The 17,562-nt window shown below is 59.7% G+C and overlaps 1 protein-coding gene and 1 long non-coding RNA gene across 2 annotated transcripts; one reads left to right on the plus strand and one right to left on the minus strand.

Moving 5' to 3' along the window:
• Positions 1-731: 731 nt before the first annotated feature.
• On the plus strand, positions 732-16,253 carry RABL2B (RAB, member of RAS oncogene family like 2B). The gene is given in 10 exon segments (XM_054695961.1): positions 732-889; positions 5,286-5,315; positions 6,346-6,425; positions 6,826-6,905; positions 8,737-8,848; positions 8,918-8,968; positions 8,971-9,014; positions 9,164-9,247; positions 12,463-12,679; positions 16,228-16,253. Coding segments are annotated over 9 exon segments (804 nt in total). The 5' UTR covers positions 732-782; the 3' UTR covers position 12,679; positions 16,228-16,253.
• On the minus strand, positions 1,722-3,249 carry LOC119247125 (uncharacterized). The gene is made up of 3 exons (XR_005125647.1): positions 3,047-3,249; positions 2,265-2,426; positions 1,722-1,742 (listed from the first exon to the last, which is right to left on the minus strand). It is a non-coding gene; the product is annotated as an uncharacterized LOC119247125 (long non-coding RNA).
• Positions 16,254-17,562: the final 1,309 nt, after the last annotated feature.

Genomic DNA, 17,562 nt, shown 5'->3' on the forward strand with positions numbered 1-17,562 from the left:
ACCTCGCTGGCCAGCCGCGCGCGTTGGGGCCTTCAGGCGGCGGCCGGGCAGCCCTCGGGGTCCTCGCGCGGTTGCGTAGCAGCCGGAGGACGCGCGGGCCGGAAGCGGGCGGCGCGGAGGCTGCGGGCCGGGTCTCTGCAGCGCCCCCGGGAGCCGGACGCGCCGCGGTGCGGGCTCGGGCTGGGGCTGCGGCTGCGGCTGCGGCTGCGGCCGCGGCGGGGCGGGACGGGGCCGGCCGGGCGGGGCTGGACGACGGGCCCCGCGGGGCGGGGGCGCCGGCCTGGCCGCGGCGTGGAAAGGAGACGCGTTTCGCGCGCCCCGATGACTGCGGAGCGGAAGAGCTGCCCGACGGTCGCTGCGCCGCGACAGCCGCGGGGCGCGCGGGGCGCGCGGGGCGGCGGGGCGCGGGCGCCGCGGGGCTGCTGCCCCGGCCCGTGCGGGGAGTCGCACGGATGTGACTGGGCAGTTTCCGTCCCTGTTTTGCCCGTGAGGAAACCCTGCGTGGGCTTGGCTTTAGAACACCGTCTCTCCTGGCGGCCCGGGGCGGCCCCGAGGGGCGCGGGGAGGGGCCCGGCGACGCCACCCCGAGGAGCTTGGTGGCCCAGCGAGGCAGAGAAGCCCGGCCGGCCGGGCCTGGCTCGCGGTCTCCTCCCAGCCCCCCTGGGAAGAGGAAGACGTGGACTTGGTTGAGAGAACCTGTCTCTAACAGCAGCTCTTCTTGGCCTTCCCAGACGGCAGCCAGACCGCGGCCCGGGCTGAGCCCACCCTCCACCCAGGAGCCCATGGCTGGGGACAAAGCCAAACCCTGTGAGCTGGACCAAGAAAAATACGACGCTGATGACTACGTGAAGATCATCTGCCTGGGGGACAGTGCCGTGGGCAAGTCCAAGTATGTGGGGAGACCGGGCCCCCGGACCCAGGACAGCCCATGAGCCCCGAGGCCTCGTGGGGGGTCAGGGCTGGATCCCAGGTGTGCGTGGGGTGGGGGAGCTGCTGTGTACCTTGTGGGTCGGGGCAAGTCTTAAGTTGGGCCTTTTCCTGGAGTCTTCAGAGAAAAGGGAGGTCACCCTAGAGACTGGCAAAGCAGCAGGAAGAGGGGGTGAGAGCTGGAAAGTTCCTGCATGTGCTGTGTCCAAGGTGGAGATCTGGGAGCGGAGAAGGGGTGGGGGAGGGGAGTGCAACGCGAGTGAGGGTGTCGGAGGTGCTTTCTGGGGGGAGCCTGCGCTGATGGGGTGAGTGAGGGCTGGCTGCGGGGAGCCCTGCAGGGTCGGGGACAGTGCCGTTGGCGTGTCCCCTCTGCCTTGGCTCGCGGGGCAGGCTGGATGCCCTCCTTAGCCCTGGCTGCGGTGCGGCGGGGTCCTCCGTGCTCCCAGCTTCATCTGTTATTGGCACATTCTTGTCCTCAGGTAACCATGACTCATTCTCTAGGGACATGATTTGTTTTGGGCCATTTCATTGAGTTCACAGTCTGCCCCCCACACAAGCATGAACACACTGGCCAGTACCTCGCAGCTGTGGGCCACCCATGACCACTGGCCGAGGCTGAAGCCAGAGTCGGCACTCAGAAGACAGGCGTGACAGGCGCTGAGTGACCCACAGAGGTGATGGAGCGCAGCTTGGTGCAGGTAGAGGGGCGCTAGCCCAATGCTCCACAACGCTTGTCAGCATCACTCAAACAACAAAAACCAGGAATCCGAATGGCTCCGGGGACAGCAGCGATGGCCACAGCATGCTGACAGACCCTGCGTGGGACAGCGTCTCAGCAGACACACTGACCAGCGTGGGGATACCCCATGCAGGGCCAGCCGGGGCTTCCACGCCAGCTCTCAGCCTGACACGGCTTCTAAAAACCTTGAGAGGAGACGAGTAAGGGCCTGGGTAGGGCCGGCGCCTCTCAAACCCAGGGGCCTCACACTGTGGATCCGCCTGGCTGGGGGCGCCGGAATGGGGTCTACAGCAGGCCTCCAGGAGGCCTCGCCTTCTCTGGCGGCAGGTCACAGCCTCCGCCTGCCATCCCGTGTGCCTGTGGTCCCTGTGCCAGGCTCTGTCAGGGTGGACCATCGTCCCCAGGCCTGGGCACTGGGCACTGACCCCACCACACCAGAGCCCAGGCTCCCACTGCTGCAACAGAAGCTGCTCCCCAGAGGAGCCAGTCTCTGGAAGAGCCGGTCCCCGGAGGAGCTGGTCCCAGAGCTGGTCCTTGGAAGAGCTGGTCCCCAGAGGAGCTGGTCCAGCGCAGCCAGGCCTTGTCGTTCCCTCCATACCTGTTTCTCCTGGTCCCAGGTGTGGTGAGGTTTCCCGAGGGCCCCTCTGGTGCCCCTGGAGTAGCTTGGCCCAGCGGTTGTCTTCCCCTTGATGGTGTTCACTGTGCACAGGACAGTCTGCCCCTCGGGCCACAGAGCTCAGCCAAGCCAGAGCTGATGAGGCTGAGGAAACAAGCAGAGAAGTCACAGTGGCCCGGCCTCTAGCTGCTGCTGTCCTGGAGGGCTGCTCACCAGCTGGCCTTGTGTGGGAAGGAGAGTGCAGGAGGGAGAGGCTGCTCTGGGGAGCGGGTCGGACGGTCCATGACTGAGGAGGAGCTCAGGCTCATGCTCGGGAGTCCCCCAAGGCCGCTTCCCCCAACCCGCAGCAGGTTCACGCCCTGCTTCTGTCCTGCCTGCGGGGATCAAGTGTTTTGAGGCATTTCACTGGCGTGTCCCTGTTCCTTGGGGACGTGCATTGCCTTGTGGGACTCTTCATTATGAGCGGAGCCTGTTCCCAGTGTGAGCTGCACTTCACACCCTCAGGAGTGTGAAGCTGTGGCCGGAGGATGGGAACCAACTCAGAGCCGTGACCTTGCAGGCACAGGGTACAGCTGTGAGCAGCCCTGGTTGCAAAGGCATCTGGGAGACTCTTTCCACTTGGGGAAGGGCTGATGACTGGCAGGGTGGTGGCGGGGGAGGGGAGAGAGTGGGAGCAGAGGAGCAGAGGCCTCAAGCGGCTGCGCTAAAAGAAGGGGGAGCCCTGGGACACCTGAGCAGAGGTGGGCCTGGTCTCCCCAGTGTACCTGGGCCGCCACGTTCCTCAAGATGGCTCTGGCTTTCCAGTGGGCCGTGGCTTCGGCGGGAGCCTGAGTTTCTAGCCCTTGAGAGCATTTCTGCATCTGTGCTCCCGTGGCTAGTGCTGGGCTCTCCTGTGCTGGCAGTGGCTCCAGAAGCGGGCTCCAGGGTCAGAGAGGCGCCCACCTGCCAGAAGGAAGCGGGAGGCGTTCCTGTGACTTCTGTTTTTTGGAAAAGTTTGAAACATGCTGGTGCATGTCATGACACAGCCGGAAGAGCGCGCCCGAGCGGCCCAGCCCACAGACATCCCGCGAACACCCCGCGCATCCCTGCCCCGGCACTGTTTCTGCCCTGCTGGCCCTGTCTGCCCTGGTTTCTGCTGCTGCTCGAGCCCCTGAGGGCACATGCGTCCCGCTCGCCCAGTGGGCGCGTGTTCTGTCCTGTTCTCCTACCATCCCCCTTGCTTCTGTGTGGTTGACATTGCTGTCCTGCTTCACTTCTGACTTTGATCATCTGAGTCTTTTCCCTCTTAGTGTAGTGAAGATTGGCCAATTTTGTTGATTTTCTTGTTTACAAAGAACTAATTTGTGGCTTCATTTCTTCTCTATTGTCTGTCTATTCTTTCATTTGTTCACATCCACCATGGTATTTATGATTTCCTTCCTTCTGTTAGTCTTGGGCCTAATTTGCTCTTTTGTGCCCGATGCAGTTTGCTGTAGCTTCTTGAACTTCATAAATTTTGGTACATTGTGTTTCCATTTTCATTCATTTTAAGGCATTTCCTAATTTTCCTTATGACTTTTTGACCCATTTGTTAAGATTGTTGTTTAATTTCCACATATCAGTGAATTGTCTGATTTTTCATCTATTGTCAGTTCCTACTTTCATTCATTTTTATTGGAAAAGACATTTTGTACAACCACAGTCATCTCAGCCTCATCAGGACTTGTGCGGTGGCCTGACTGGTGCTCGCCCGCCCAATGGGGCGCATGTCCAGGGGCTGGGAGGGCTTGTCTGTCTCCGCCCCTGCGGGTCTTTGGCCTGCGGCCTCCAGACTCATCGGACTCCAGTGAAGCCTTACACGGTGGTGTGCCCTTCGGTGGTGTCAGTGTTACTTCCATACTTGGGCTCTGTTATTAATTCTGATGTTTATACCTTCTTGGTAGCGTGAACCTTTCATCAGTGCACAATGTCTTTCCCCCTGTGCCTCTGTGACTTCGGATCTGTCCTGTCTGAGGTCACACACTGTCCTCAGCCCAGCACTGGCCAGTGCCTTGGAGGTCATTGTTTTCATGGTGTCCCTGAAATCACAGGGAGCAGAGGCTTCCGACCAGAGGCACAGGGATGCTGACTCAGCTTCCCGGTAGCTGCCTCAGGTGTCCAGAGGTCTCCGGGCTGCTGTGGGAGTTGGGCGCTCTGCCTTCTTGGGAGTCGCTGCTGTGGCCCGCTGCGGCTGGTCCTGGACTTGCCTGCCCCATCTGCTGGCAGCGCCAGGCTTCCTGTGCCCCCTTGGGGCACTCCTCTTCTCATGCCTTTGCCCGTGTTGTGACAGGGTTTCTGCGCTGCTGTGGACATGGCCCTCACAGGGCGGCTAGCACAGCCTCCAGTACCTGCTCCCTCTCCCCACAGGGCTCCAGGCAGGCTCTGATCGCCACCAACACCCGTCTGCCTTTAAAAAAAAAAAAAAATTTTTTTTATTTATTTATTTATTTATTTATACAAGCACTGGGTACAGTCAGAGGCGCGGGAGGGTGAGAGAATTCAGCAGAGCCAGAGCGGGGAGCAGAACAGGCAGAAGGATCGAGGTACACTGCTGAGGGGAGCAGCGGGCGGCAGGAGAGGTCTGCGCGCCATGTGGGACCCTCGCCGGCAGCCAGGGATCGAACCTGCACTGCAGAGGCTGCGGGCAGCTTCGCAGTTCAGCACTCAACTGCTGCGCCACCAGGGGAGGACCTGCCTTTTTCTTTCCTTTGCTGGATCGCGCTTTGGTCTTCACCAAGCTCTCGGTGTCAGAGATTTTTTTCCTGTTTTCTTCTAAAATAGTTATTATGATAATTTCACATTTCATATTTAAGTCTGCAATCAGCTTTTACCTGACAGGTGTTTAAGGCATGAGGGTTCACGTCACTATTTCTACTGTGGACATCTGACCTGTCCAGGCTATTGGTTGCTCCTGGGTGTGGTCCTGGGTGAGCGGGAGGGGCCTGGGGTGGCATCCACCTGACCAACTTGCCCATTCCCTTGCAGACTGATGGAGCGGTTTCTCCTGGATGGCTTGTATCCTTAAAGGTCTGGCACGCACGGTCCCCGGCCCCTCCCTCTGGCAGCTCCTGCCGCCCCTCGTCCGTGGCCCGGGCGGAGGGCTGGGAGGGTGAGCAGCCTTCACTCCCGCCAGAGCCTGCCGCGGCTACATCTGCATGCTGTGGGTCTGCCCTGCTGGGAGGAGGTGGGGTGATGAGCAGCCCCTGCCGCCCTCGGTAGCCCTGACTGTGGGAGTTGCTGAGCCCCCTGACAGCAAAAGGCGGGCTCCCGACAGTCATAACCTGGAGCAAACGTGGTGCAGGTTTCCAGTGAGGCCCTCCCTGGCCCCACAGGTGGCTGTAAAATGCCTCCCAGCTCAGTTGCACAGTGAGAGGAGCCCTGGCCCTGCCTGAGCCGGGCCCGAGCTGGTCTCGCTCCACCTCCCCAGGCGCCCTCTGCACCCGCCACCAGGACTTCGGGCTTTGCTGGTCACTCCACAAGCCCTTGCAGCCTCAGACGCCACACCAGGCCTCACACACAAACAGGCAGCAGCCACGGGCAGCAGCCGGCTATCTGCAGGAGCCCCACCGTAAAGGGGCCTGCACACCACGCTGTCCTCTGTACCTGGTCCATTTCTGACAGCTTCTTTGTAGAATTCTGTTTCCTGTGTGACCTTGGGCTTGGATGGCCAGGACACATGCTCAGCCTCTCCTGGCCCTCTCTGCCCGCCTGTGCCCCCGCAGGGGAGCTGACCCTCACACTGCAGTCACAGCAGATAAACCAGGCTTTCCACAGAAGGGTCCCTGAGACAAAGGTGGGCGCTCTGCAGCCCACCAGGAGAGCAAGCACTTCCCAGACACACCTACCCCATAGAGAGCAAATGTAGACAGGCCTCCGGGCGCGAGCCGGCAGCGACACGGGGGTCGCGCAGCGGAAGCTGGCCCAAGTGCAGTGGCCATGCCGCCAAAATCCCATAAACTCCCAGAGAAAGAGGATGGCCCACCAGGCCAGAGCCCCAGCACCTCCCTCACCCCCCATCCTCCTTTGCTCCTTGACCTCTGCGCAGCCGGCCGCAGCAGCTGTCCACCTATGCCCTGACCCTGTACAAGCACACAGCCACCGTGGACGGCAGGACCGTCCTTGTGGGTGAGCAGCACAGGGCCAGGCCGCGCGACTGGGCCATGGGTGGGCCAGCAGGAGGAGGGGACCTCGGTACAGGGCAAGTGGGTCGAGGAGAGACCTAGGCGTGCGGGGCTCAGAGCTGCTCTAAGCGACGGGCTCCTTCCTCCGGTGAAGAAGGCACCATGCGGCCGGAGTGTCCACAGCGGTGCTCCCTCAGGACACGAACTGCCGCCCTGATCACCTGGCGAGATGCTCAGGCAGCTGAGTTTGGCTTTGGCAGGGCCTGTGTCTTGGCGCCCAGGCACCCCCGAGGCCTCTCTGCCGTGCCCCCCACAGCCCCACAGCCCTGCCCACAGCACTCTGGGGCCCCCTGCTTTCTGCAGAGACCACCGGGCAGGCAGTCAGGGCTGTGCTTGCCTTGCAGACTTCTGGGACACGGCGGGCCAGGAGCGGTTCCACAGCATGCACGCCTCCTACTACCACAAGGCCCACGCCTGCATCATGGTAGGGGCCGTGGCGGGGGGCATGAAGCGCCATGTGAGCTCATTGCGGGCACAGTGCGGACGGCAGCCTGGGTGGGAGCAGGCGGGATGTCAAGAGCCCAACTGCAGCGGAGGCGCCTGCACGGCACCCCAGGCGTCCCCCTGCCCAGCCAGGCTCTGACCATGGGACTCTGGCCCCAGGGACTTCCTTGGCCCCTCACGTGCTGACAGACACACAGCCCTCGAGGGCCACCCTGGTGGCCAGGTGGTCAGTGCCCAGAGGGCGTCAGCCGGGGCGGGGCCGAGAGCAGGGGAGCTGGGTCCGGGGTCTCTCCCTGGCTCTGCTCCGGGCCTGCCCTTTCAGATGCTAAAAAGCGGTTTTTGGATCCATTTATAAGACTCGTCTGGACACCCACGCACAGTGTGTGGACAGCGAGCAGGGACGCCGCAGCCCCCGAGGGCAGGCCTCTGCCTCTCATGCCCTCCGTGGGCACGCAAGTCTCTCATTGCCGTTTTCCAATGCCCTGGCCTGGGAGGCGGGGGGCCGGGGGATAACATGAAGGTGATGGGGCAGCCTTGTGGCCCCACTAGGACCTTGTGGCCTCGGTGGGGGCGGGCGGCCTGGTTGGCTGGGTCCCTGGGGCATCAGCGCAGACAGCCCTGGGGTGATGGCAAAGCCTTGGGGAGACAGTGCTAGGCCTCTCCTGCTGGCCACAGCTCTTGCCACCACACAGCCGCCAGCCTCGCCCCTACTCTCGGCCGTGTGGGCCTGCTTGCTTGCCTGGGGGCCTCTGGCTGCCCGCAGGGTGGAAGCCGAAGGGGGTGGGAGCCCTACAGTGCCCGTGCTCACGCCACCCAGGCCGCTGAGCTGCTTGCGGTAGCTGCTGCTCCGCATCACGTGGGGCGACGCTCGGGGCCAGCCTGTGTGGACACAAGGGAGAAGCTGTCCCTTACGCACAGAATTTGAAACATTTGCAAATGTCACCGCCAGCACATGCCTCAAGGGACAGACTCCAGGCCCAGCTCTCACAGAGCTGGTCTCTGACCTGTACCGGGTACTTTGAGCTCATCCCCTTCCTCTGGGAGCGATCCCCGTGCCCTGACATGCCCACGAGCTCCTCTCAGACCCTCCTCTGAGGCCCAAGGTGTCCCGCCAGCACCTGAGCGACCTGTATTTGCAGGCCCCACCGCACTGGCGGCAGCGTGGGGCACCGCCCTGGGCCCTGATGGGGCTGCCCCTTCCCCAAGCCAGTCCCCAAAGTGGGAGAGAGGCTCAGGACACCACCCCCGCCTCCTGGTGGCCAGCAGTGGCCGGAAGCGACAGCCAGGGGTGAAGCAGAGTCCAGAAGTTTCTTTACAGGCCTGCTCTCCCAGACGTCCCTACTGGGCCTTCAGGACCCGCGGCCAGCGCCTGCTGGGCAGTGAGGCCCCAGGGCCGTGGGCAGGGGCACTGGCCTGGGAGGGCCGAAGGCCCCGCAGTGGCCACTCAGGATGCCTTAAGGGTTCCCGCCCCGCAGGAGAGGCCCCCAGGGCTGCAGGGCTCAGCGGTGCCTGTAAGAGGTGAAAACTCGATCATGAACAGTCAATAAAATTATAAGCTACAAAATGCCGAAAGGTAAAAAGTACTTTGTCTAGAATACAGCAGTAAGGGTGCTGCAAGGGGCCTTAGCCCCAACTAAAGGGGGGTCTAGGCACGCTCGGGGCTGCTGCAGAGGCGTTGCCGAAGCGGCCGCAGAGCCGAGGGCAGCGCCGCCGCCGGGCCGGGCCGGGCCGGGCTGGGCCGGGCCGGCCGGGCCGGGCCGGGCCGGGAGCCGCCGGTGCCCGGGGCGCTCAGGCCCGCGCGCCGCCCGCAGGTGTTCGACGCGCAGCGGAAGGTCACCTACCGCAACCTGGGCGCCTGGTACGCCGAGCTCCGCGAGTTCCGGCCCGAGATCCCGTGCGTCGTGGTGGCCAACAAGATCGACGGTAGGAGCCCCCCACCCCGCGGGGTCCCGGGCCGGCGCCCCCGCGAGCCGCCCTGCCTTCCCTCCGCAGCCGACATGAGGGTGACGCGGCGGAGCTTCAACTTCGCCAGGAAGTTCTCGCTGCGCTGTACTTCGTCTCGGCCGCCGACGGCACCAACGTGGTCAAGGTAGGCGGCGCGGGGCGGCGCGGGGCGGCGCGGGGCGGGGCGGCGCGGCGCGGGGCGGGGCGGGGCGGGGCGGCGCGGGGCGGCGCGGGGCGGCGCGGGGACAGCCGGCGGCAGGCCCGCCGCCCACCGAGCCCGCCCGCCGCCCGCAGCTCTTCAACGACGCCATCCGCCTGGCGCTGGCCTACAAGCGCACCTCCCGCGACTTCATGGACGAGGTTCTGCGCGAGCTCGAGGTGGGCCGGCGCGGGGCTGCCAGGCGGGGCGGGCGGGGACCCTCACCCTCTCCCCCTTACCCTCTCCCCCTCTCCTCCTTACCCTCTCACCCTCTCGCCTCTCCTCACCCTCTCGCCCTCACCCTCTCACCCTCACCTCTCACCTCTCCCCTTACCTCTCCCCCTCTCCCCCTTACCCTCTCACCCTCTCGCCCTCACCCTCTCGCCCTCACCCTCTCACCCTCACCCTCACCCTCTCACCCTCTCCCCCTCTCCCCCTTACCCTCTCACCCTCTCGCCCTCACCCTCTCCCCTCACCTCTCACCCTCACTCTCACTCACCCTCTCACCCTCACCCCACCCTCTCACCCTCACCCTCTCACCCTCACCCTCTCACCCTCTCACCCTCACCCTCTCACCCTCACCCTCTCACCCTCACCCTCTCACCCTCACCCCTCCCTCTCACCCTCACCCTCTCACCTCACCCTCTCACCCTCACCCTCTCACCCTCCACCCCTCACACCTCCCGCTCCACTCTCGCCCTCACCTCTCACCCTCACCCTCACCTCTCACCTCTCACCCTCTCGCCCTCACCCTCTCACCCTCTCACCCTCACCCTCTCACCCTCTCGCCCTCACCCTCTCGCCCTCACCCTCTCACCCTCACCTCTTACCTCTCACCCTCTCGCCCTCACCCTCTCACCCTCTCACCTCACTCTCAACCTCTCGCCCTCACCCTCACCTCACCCTCTCACCCTCACCCTCTCACCCTCACCCTCTCACCTCACCCTCACCTCTCACCCTCACCCTCTCACCCTCACCCTCTCACCCTCCCCCTCACCCTCTCACCCTCACCCTCTCACCCTCACAACTCACCCTCTCACTCACCCTCTCACCCTCACACCCTCACCTCTCACCTCACCCTCTCACCCTCACCTCTCACCCTCACACCCCACCCTCTCACCCTCTCACCCTCACCTCTCACCCTCACTCACCCTCTCACCTCACCCTCTCATCCTCACCCTCTCACCCTCACCCTCACCCTCTCACCCTCACCCTCTCACCCTCACCCTCTCACCCTCACCCTCTCCCCCTCACCCTCACCCTCTCACCCTCCTCATGCTCTCACCTCACCCTCTCACCCTCTCACCCTCACCCTCACCCTCTCATGCTCTCACCCTCACCCTCTCACCCTCTCACCCTCTCTCCCTCTCACCCTCTCACCCTCACCCTCTCCCTCTCACCCTCACCCTTCACCTCACCCTCACCCTCTCACCCTCTCACCCTCACCCTCTCACCCTCTCACCCTCACCCTCTCCCCTCACCCTCTCACCCTCTCACCCTCACACCCTCACCCCTCACCCTCTCACCCTCACACCCTCACCCTCACCTCTCACCCTCTCACCCTCTCACCCTCACCCTCACACCCTCACCCTCTCACCCTCACTCACCCTCTCACCTCACCCTCCCCTCTCACCCTCACCCTCACCCTCTCACCCTCTCACCCTCACTCTCACCCTCTCACCCTCTCACCCTCACCCTCTCACCCTCTCACCCTCTCACCCTCTCACCCTCTCATGCTCTCACCCTCTCACCCTCACACCCTCACCCTCTCACCCTCTCACCCTCACCCTCTCACCCTCACCCTCTCCCCCTTACCCTCTCACCCTCTCACCCTCTCACCCTCTCACCCTCTCACCCTCACCCTTTCACCCTCACCTCTCACCCTCTCACCCTCACCCTCACCCTCTCACCTCTCACCCTCACCCTCTCCCCCTTACCCTCCACCCCTCTCACCCTCCCCTCTCACCTCTCACCCTCACCCTTACTCTCACCCTCTCACCCTCACCCTCTCACCTCACCCTCTCACCCTCTCACCCTCCCCTCACCTCTCACCCTCACCTCTCACCCTCACCCTCTCACCCTCTCACCCTCACCCTCTCACCCTCTCACCCTCACCCTCTCACTCACCCTCAACCCTCTCACCCTCTCACCCTCACCCTCTCACCCTCACCCTCTCCCCTTACCCTCTCACCCTCTCACCTTCACCCTCACCCTCTCACCCTCTCACCCTCTCACTCACCCTTTCACCCTCACCCTCTCACCCTCTCACCCTCACCCTCACCCTCTCACCCTCTCACCCTCACCCTCTCCCCCTTACCCTCTACCCTCTCACCCTCACCCTCTCACCCTCACCCTCACCCCCTTACCCTCTCACCCTCTCACCCTCACCCTCTCACCCTCACCCCTCTCACCCTCTCACCCTCACCCTCACCCTCTCACCCTCACCCTCTCACCCTCACCCTCTCACCCTCTCACCCTCACCCTCTCACCCTCTCACCCTCTCACCCTCTCACCCTCACCCTCTCACCCTCTCACCCTCTCACCTCACCCTCACCCTCTCACTCTCACCCTCTCACCCTCACCCTCTCACCCTCTCACCCTCTCACCCTCACACCCTCTCACCCTCTCACCCTCTCACCCTCACCCTCTCACCCTCACCCTCACACCCTCTCGCCCTCTCGCCCTCTCGCCCTCTCACCCTCACACCCTCTCACCCTCTCACCCTCACCCTCTCACCCTCTCACCCTCACCCTCACCCTCTCACCCTCTCACCCTCACCCTCTCACCCTCTCACCGTCTCACCCTCTCACCCTCACACCCTCACCCTCTCACCCTCTCACCCTCACCCTCTCACCCTCTCACCCTCTCACGCTCTCACCCTCTCACCCTCTCACCCTCACACCCTCACCCTCTCACCCTCTCACCCTCTCACCCTCTCACCCTCACCCTCTCACCCTCTCCCCCTTACCCTCTCACCCTCTCACCCTCTCACCCTCACCCTCTCACCCTCTCACCCTCTCACCCTCACCCTCTCACCCTCACACCCTCACCTCTCACCCTCTCACCCTCACCCTCTCACCCTCACCCTCTCACCCTCTCACCCTCACCCTCACCCTCTCACCCTCTCACCCTCTCACCCTCACCCTCTCACCCTCTCACCCTCACCCTCACCCTCACCCTCTCACTCTCACCCTCTCACCCTCACCCTCTTACCCTCACACCCTCACCCTCTCACCCTCACCCTCTCACCCTCTCACCCTCTCATGCTCTCACCCTCACCCTCTCACCCTCACTCTCACCCTCACCCCCTCTCACCCTCTCACCCTCTCATGCTCTCACCCTCACCCTCTCACCCTCACCCCCTCTCACCCTCACCCTCTGCCGCCTTTTCCAGAACTTCGACCTGGAGCAGGAGGCTGATGCCACCCCAGATGCGGCGCCGCAGGACAGCACGAGCCCAGGTGCCCCCGGGCAGGGCCTGGCACCCCCCCTCTGCCAGCGGCGCCCCCCGGCCCGTGACCCCGGCCCCCGCCCGCCCCCCCGCCCAGGTGACCCTGGCGGCAGCCGCGGGCGGCGAGCACCAGACGCGCTGTGTGTGTCTCTTGAATAAAGTAAGTTTCGGCGCAGTTTCCGCAGAGCTGACCTCCAGCCCGGCCCGCGCCCACCTGCTGCCCCGGGGCTTCCGGCAGGTGCCTGCGCCCCTGCGGGTCCCCGGGTCCCCACCACGGGTCCCGGAGCTGGGCTGAGAGGCGTCTCCTCAGTGCCCCGAATTCCTAGGACCAGCGGGCGCCCGGCCGGCCCCTCCCGGGACAGCTTCCTTTCCAGGAGAGGCTGCCTCGCGCCCACGCGGGCCTGCGCCTGCCTCCTGGGTCTGGACTTCACTGAGCAAAGGGCTGTGGGGCCCACCCTGGCTGTGGGGCCACCCTGAGGGTCCCTGCGCCCCACAACCCGCTTGCTGAAGGCGCTGCGTGGGGCGAAGGGGGGGTCTGAGGGATGGAGTCGGCGGTGCATCCAGAGCAGTTGCCTTTCCCCTGAAGCCGCTGCAGTCTCAGTTCAGAGGCTCGCCCTGATCACTTCTGCCCAGCAGCACCGTGCCCCCAAGGCGCTCGCGGACCGCTCCACTGAGATGGATGTAACCACCATCTGAGGAGACCATGCTGCTGCCCGACAGCTAGCCGCTGCCCGCATGACAGCACGCCCATCCAGGCCCCAAGTGTTTATTTCTGTCCCTTGGGAGGAAAGCCCCATTATTCTTTCAGCAGTTTCTCCCCGTGCCCCCTCTGCCGGCTCTGTCTCTAGGCTCGTCCCTGGGGAGTCTGGGCTCCGGCCTCGCCCTGAGACCTCACCTGGTCCTCCATCACCTGGCCAAGGCGCTCACCAGCGCAGGCTCAGCGGTGTTTGGGGCCACAGCGCGCAGCTGCAGGCCCGCGGAGGACTGTCCACCTGCCGAGGGGCCGCCTCCAGTGCCCCCCGCAGCCGCTCACGCTCACCGCTGCCCACGCCTTCAAGAAAAACCTAGTCGGGGCTCCCTGGGGGCTCAGGGGTTACTCAGGGTTCTCAAGCTCTCGCCAGCCACTGTGGCCTGAGTGCGACCCCAGCCAAGGAGTGACCCACAGGGTGCAGCAGACCCCTCTTGTCTCCCTGCTACTCCCCTCAGCAGTGTGTCTCAGTGGATCTGCCTGTTCTGCTCCCCACTCTGTCTCTGGGGAGTCCTCTCACCCCCACACCTTTGGCCTGCATCCCAGCTCTTGTATGCATAAATAAATAAAAATAAATTTTTTTTAAATCCCACTTACATAAAATGGATTTATAGTCCATTTAATACGTTGCTGACTATATTAGTATTTTGTTTGAGTTTTTGCATCTACATTCATAAGGGATGTTTGTTGATAATTTTTTTCCAACTTTCACAGGTTTCTGTTGTGATATAATCTGTGATGTGGCTTTGTGAAGGTGCGCTGCCCAAGGAAGGAGTTAGGGTGTGTTCTCCTGTGCTGCTGTTGTAGATTGGCGGGGGAGGGGGCCTGTAATTCTTTAAATGTTTGGTAAAATCCAGCAGTGAAGTCGTCTTGTCCTGCCTTTTTCTTCTTGGCTTGTCAATTAATTTTTTTACTGATTCAGTCTGCATTTTGTACGTCTGTTCAGACTTCCACACTCTTCTATTTCTTCTTGAATCTCTTTTGGTGATTGGTGTCTTCTAGGTCTGTTTCTTGTAGGTGACACACTGGGGCAGGCGCTTCCTGTAGCCTTCTGTAGTCAGCAGTGTTGTCCCAATGCCCGTCTTTTTATTTTAATTGTTTGCATCTTCTTTTTTTGATTATTATAGTTAAGGGTTTGCAAATTTTGCGGCTGTGCTCTGAAATTAACTTTGGATGAATTAGTTCCATTGCTTTTCTAGTCTCTGTTTCATTTGTTCCTACTGTTACCCCTTTGTTATGCTAACTGGTTTAGGTTACTTTTATCTAGTTCTTTGCAATGTATAGGCATTCATTACTGTAAATCTTCCTCTGAGCCCTGCTGCATCCTGTAGGTTTTGGTATATTGTGCCTTCATCTTAAATTCATCTCTGGGTATGTTACAATTTCCTTTGTGGTTATTTGATACATTGGTTTTTTTAAGAGAATTTCCACATAATTTCCACATATTTGTGAATTTCCCAATTCTCCTTTGTTAATCGATTTCTGGCTTCGCCCATTGTGGTCAGAGAAGACACTTTGTGTGTCTTTTTAAATTGACTGAGAATTGTCTGTGGCCTGGAACATAATCTCTCCTAAGGAATGTTCCATAAATGTTTGAGAACACTTCTGCTGCTGCTGCTGGGTGCCCCGTCTGTGTCCATCTGCCGAGTGTATTGTCCGAGGCCTGCACGACCCACTCATCTCCACCAGACATCCTATTTTGAAAGTAAAGTATTAAAGTCTCCAAATAACATCACAGCACTTCTTCTTTCTCCCTTCAATCATGCCAGCAATTGCTTCAAATATTCTAAGGTTTGTTCTTTGGTGCATGTGCCTTTGTGGCTCATGTATGTCGACATGTTTTGTTTTGTATAAGATTTATTTATTTATGCATACACGAGCTGGGGCACAGTCCAGAGGTGTGTGTGTGGGGGGGGGGTGACAGGATTCACCAGAGACAGAGTGGGGTACAGAACAGGCGGATCAACCGAAGTACACTGCTGAGGGAAGCTGCGGGCGAGCCAGGAGAGGTCCGCTGCGCCATGTGGGTTGCTCCCTAGCCAGCCGGGGATCGAACTCGTGGTGCACAGGCTTCAGACAGCTTCATAGGTTGTGTCTATGCCTAATCACACTCTTGAGTTGCCTGTTATCGATTCATTTGTTTCTTACAGCGGTTTTTGACTTAGAGCCTATTTTGTCTGATATTAGTATAACCATATCATCTCTTGATTACTGTGTTTTGGGTATCTTTTCCATCATTTTTCTTTAAGCCTGTATCATTGGCCCCGAATCTCTTCCAGACAGCATCTGCTGGGATCATGTCTTTAATTCCTTCTGCTAATCTCTGCCTTTAGTTAGAGAGTAATTCATTTATACTCAAAGTGATCAATAAGGTGGGTTTACTGCTGTCCTTTACTAGGAATTTTCTGTGGGCATCATACTTTTTTCACATAAGATTTATCTCAATGCCTGAAAACATTTAGGCTAATCAAAATGGTGTTAATATAATACCTTACTTAAATAATGTATTTTTCACATGTGGCCACAAAAGCACCGATTATTTGACAAAATGTTGAGAATAACATAATAGATCAAGACTTTCATACAGTTGAGGAGGACATGATTAGGAGCAAGCTACTCAAACAAAACAAACGCAAGTCTGTCCCTATACTTTGCCTGTTTGTTTTTACATTTGTGTCACAGAGAATGGAGGCATAGAATTTTAATGTTTTTATAAAGGAGAAATGAAAACACCATAAATTGCTGTGTTTGCATAAAATTCATATGCCAAAAAGTAAAACACAATCCAACTGAATTTATCCAGGTTCCCCCACTTCTCCAACATGATTTAGCTAATTTTCTGTTACAGTTTCCTAGATTTACTCTGTAAATATTATTATAGTTATTACTGTATGTAAAATAAGAAAAATGATTTATATGAGTCGTCATCTTTAAAAATATCTTCTATTCTCTCCCCCCAGGACCCCTGCCAAATCTGTTGCAAAGGTGAACAGTGATGTGGGGTACTATGTTAGAGACCCTGAGACATCTGTAGCCTTAACTTCCTAATACGCATCCACTCTCAGTTTTCTGCTGATATAAAGATTCAAGTGATCAAATCGTATAATTAGCTGGAGGAAAAATGTATATGGTATACATTTTTAGCTAAAACACTGTAAGCACTACAAGCACTCTTTAAAGTACTGTTAAATTGCATACACAACTATAGCAGTTTGATTTGCTCAGGAACATAACTGCACTTAAAAAATTAAATAATTTTCTATTTCATGTTTAATTGGTTCTTAAATAGTTTTCTTAGAGGGAAAACAAGATTTTCTGTTCCTTCAGAAACAATTTATAAATTAAATGGTATGTGTTCATTTTAACAAGGAAACCTAAAGTCTTAGTCTAAAAATACGTGCAGGTCCTCCTGTGCCTGTCCTCCCTGCTCTGCCCGTGTCCTCCTGAGGCTTTCTCCCCCAGACCTCCTCCCCAACGTTCCTGCCTTTGCTAACGGCTGTGTGTTTGTGCAGCCAGCACGCAGCGCCATCTTGCACCTGCCACCGCGGCAGTTATGAGACCAGAGGTGAGGGTGGGTGCTTGCCATAGCAGCTGCCAGCTGGGAGCCAGGCCGTTTCCTTACTGGGACTTGCACGTTTAATCCCACAGTGAAGGATTAATCCAGTCAAGTCTGAGTTTCAGTTACCACAACAGGAATAGGCAATCCACCCACACCCACCAGGACTGCCAGCATGTGAGCAATTCCGGCTGAGAAGCCTGGCGGTGTGGGGCGGGTGAGCCGGGCAGCTGCCCCGCTCTGCAGGCCCGAGCGCGCCTGGCAGGCCCCGCTTCTCCTGTGTCCGTGGCTGCCCCTTCTGCCAGCCCTGGGACAGCATTACAGCCCCACAGCCCACCCCCACGCACGTGCCACCCACATGCAGCCATTTCCGTGGCTCCGTTGGCTTCTGTACCTTACAGTGAGGATCTCAGACACTCCCAAAGGGTGAGAGGCATTTGGCGTCCACAATGCACGCTCCGTCGCTGTTCCTGGAGAGCTTTGGTGAATAATGAATTTCCTAATTTGCTTGAATCCAGTAACTGATACAGTTTAACCACACACCCAGTAATGGGCGTGAGCACAAGCCGGGCCAGAGCCAGAGCCAGAAGCAAAACCTCCAAGCGTCTCGTGCTGGGCCCTGGTGGCTTGCAGCCCCTGTCCTCTGTGCTTGGGGGAAGCCAGGCTCCCGCAGGGCCTCTAGGAGACCTGGAGACGCCCTCACACCTCAGGGCTCGGCCCACCGGTCCTCCCAGCCCCA

This window comes from Talpa occidentalis, unplaced genomic scaffold (assembly GCF_014898055.3).
Source record: "Talpa occidentalis isolate TD23 unplaced genomic scaffold, MPIMG_talOcc4v2.1 talOcc4.16, whole genome shotgun sequence".
Lineage (NCBI taxonomy): Eukaryota > Metazoa > Chordata > Mammalia > Eulipotyphla > Talpidae > Talpa > Talpa occidentalis.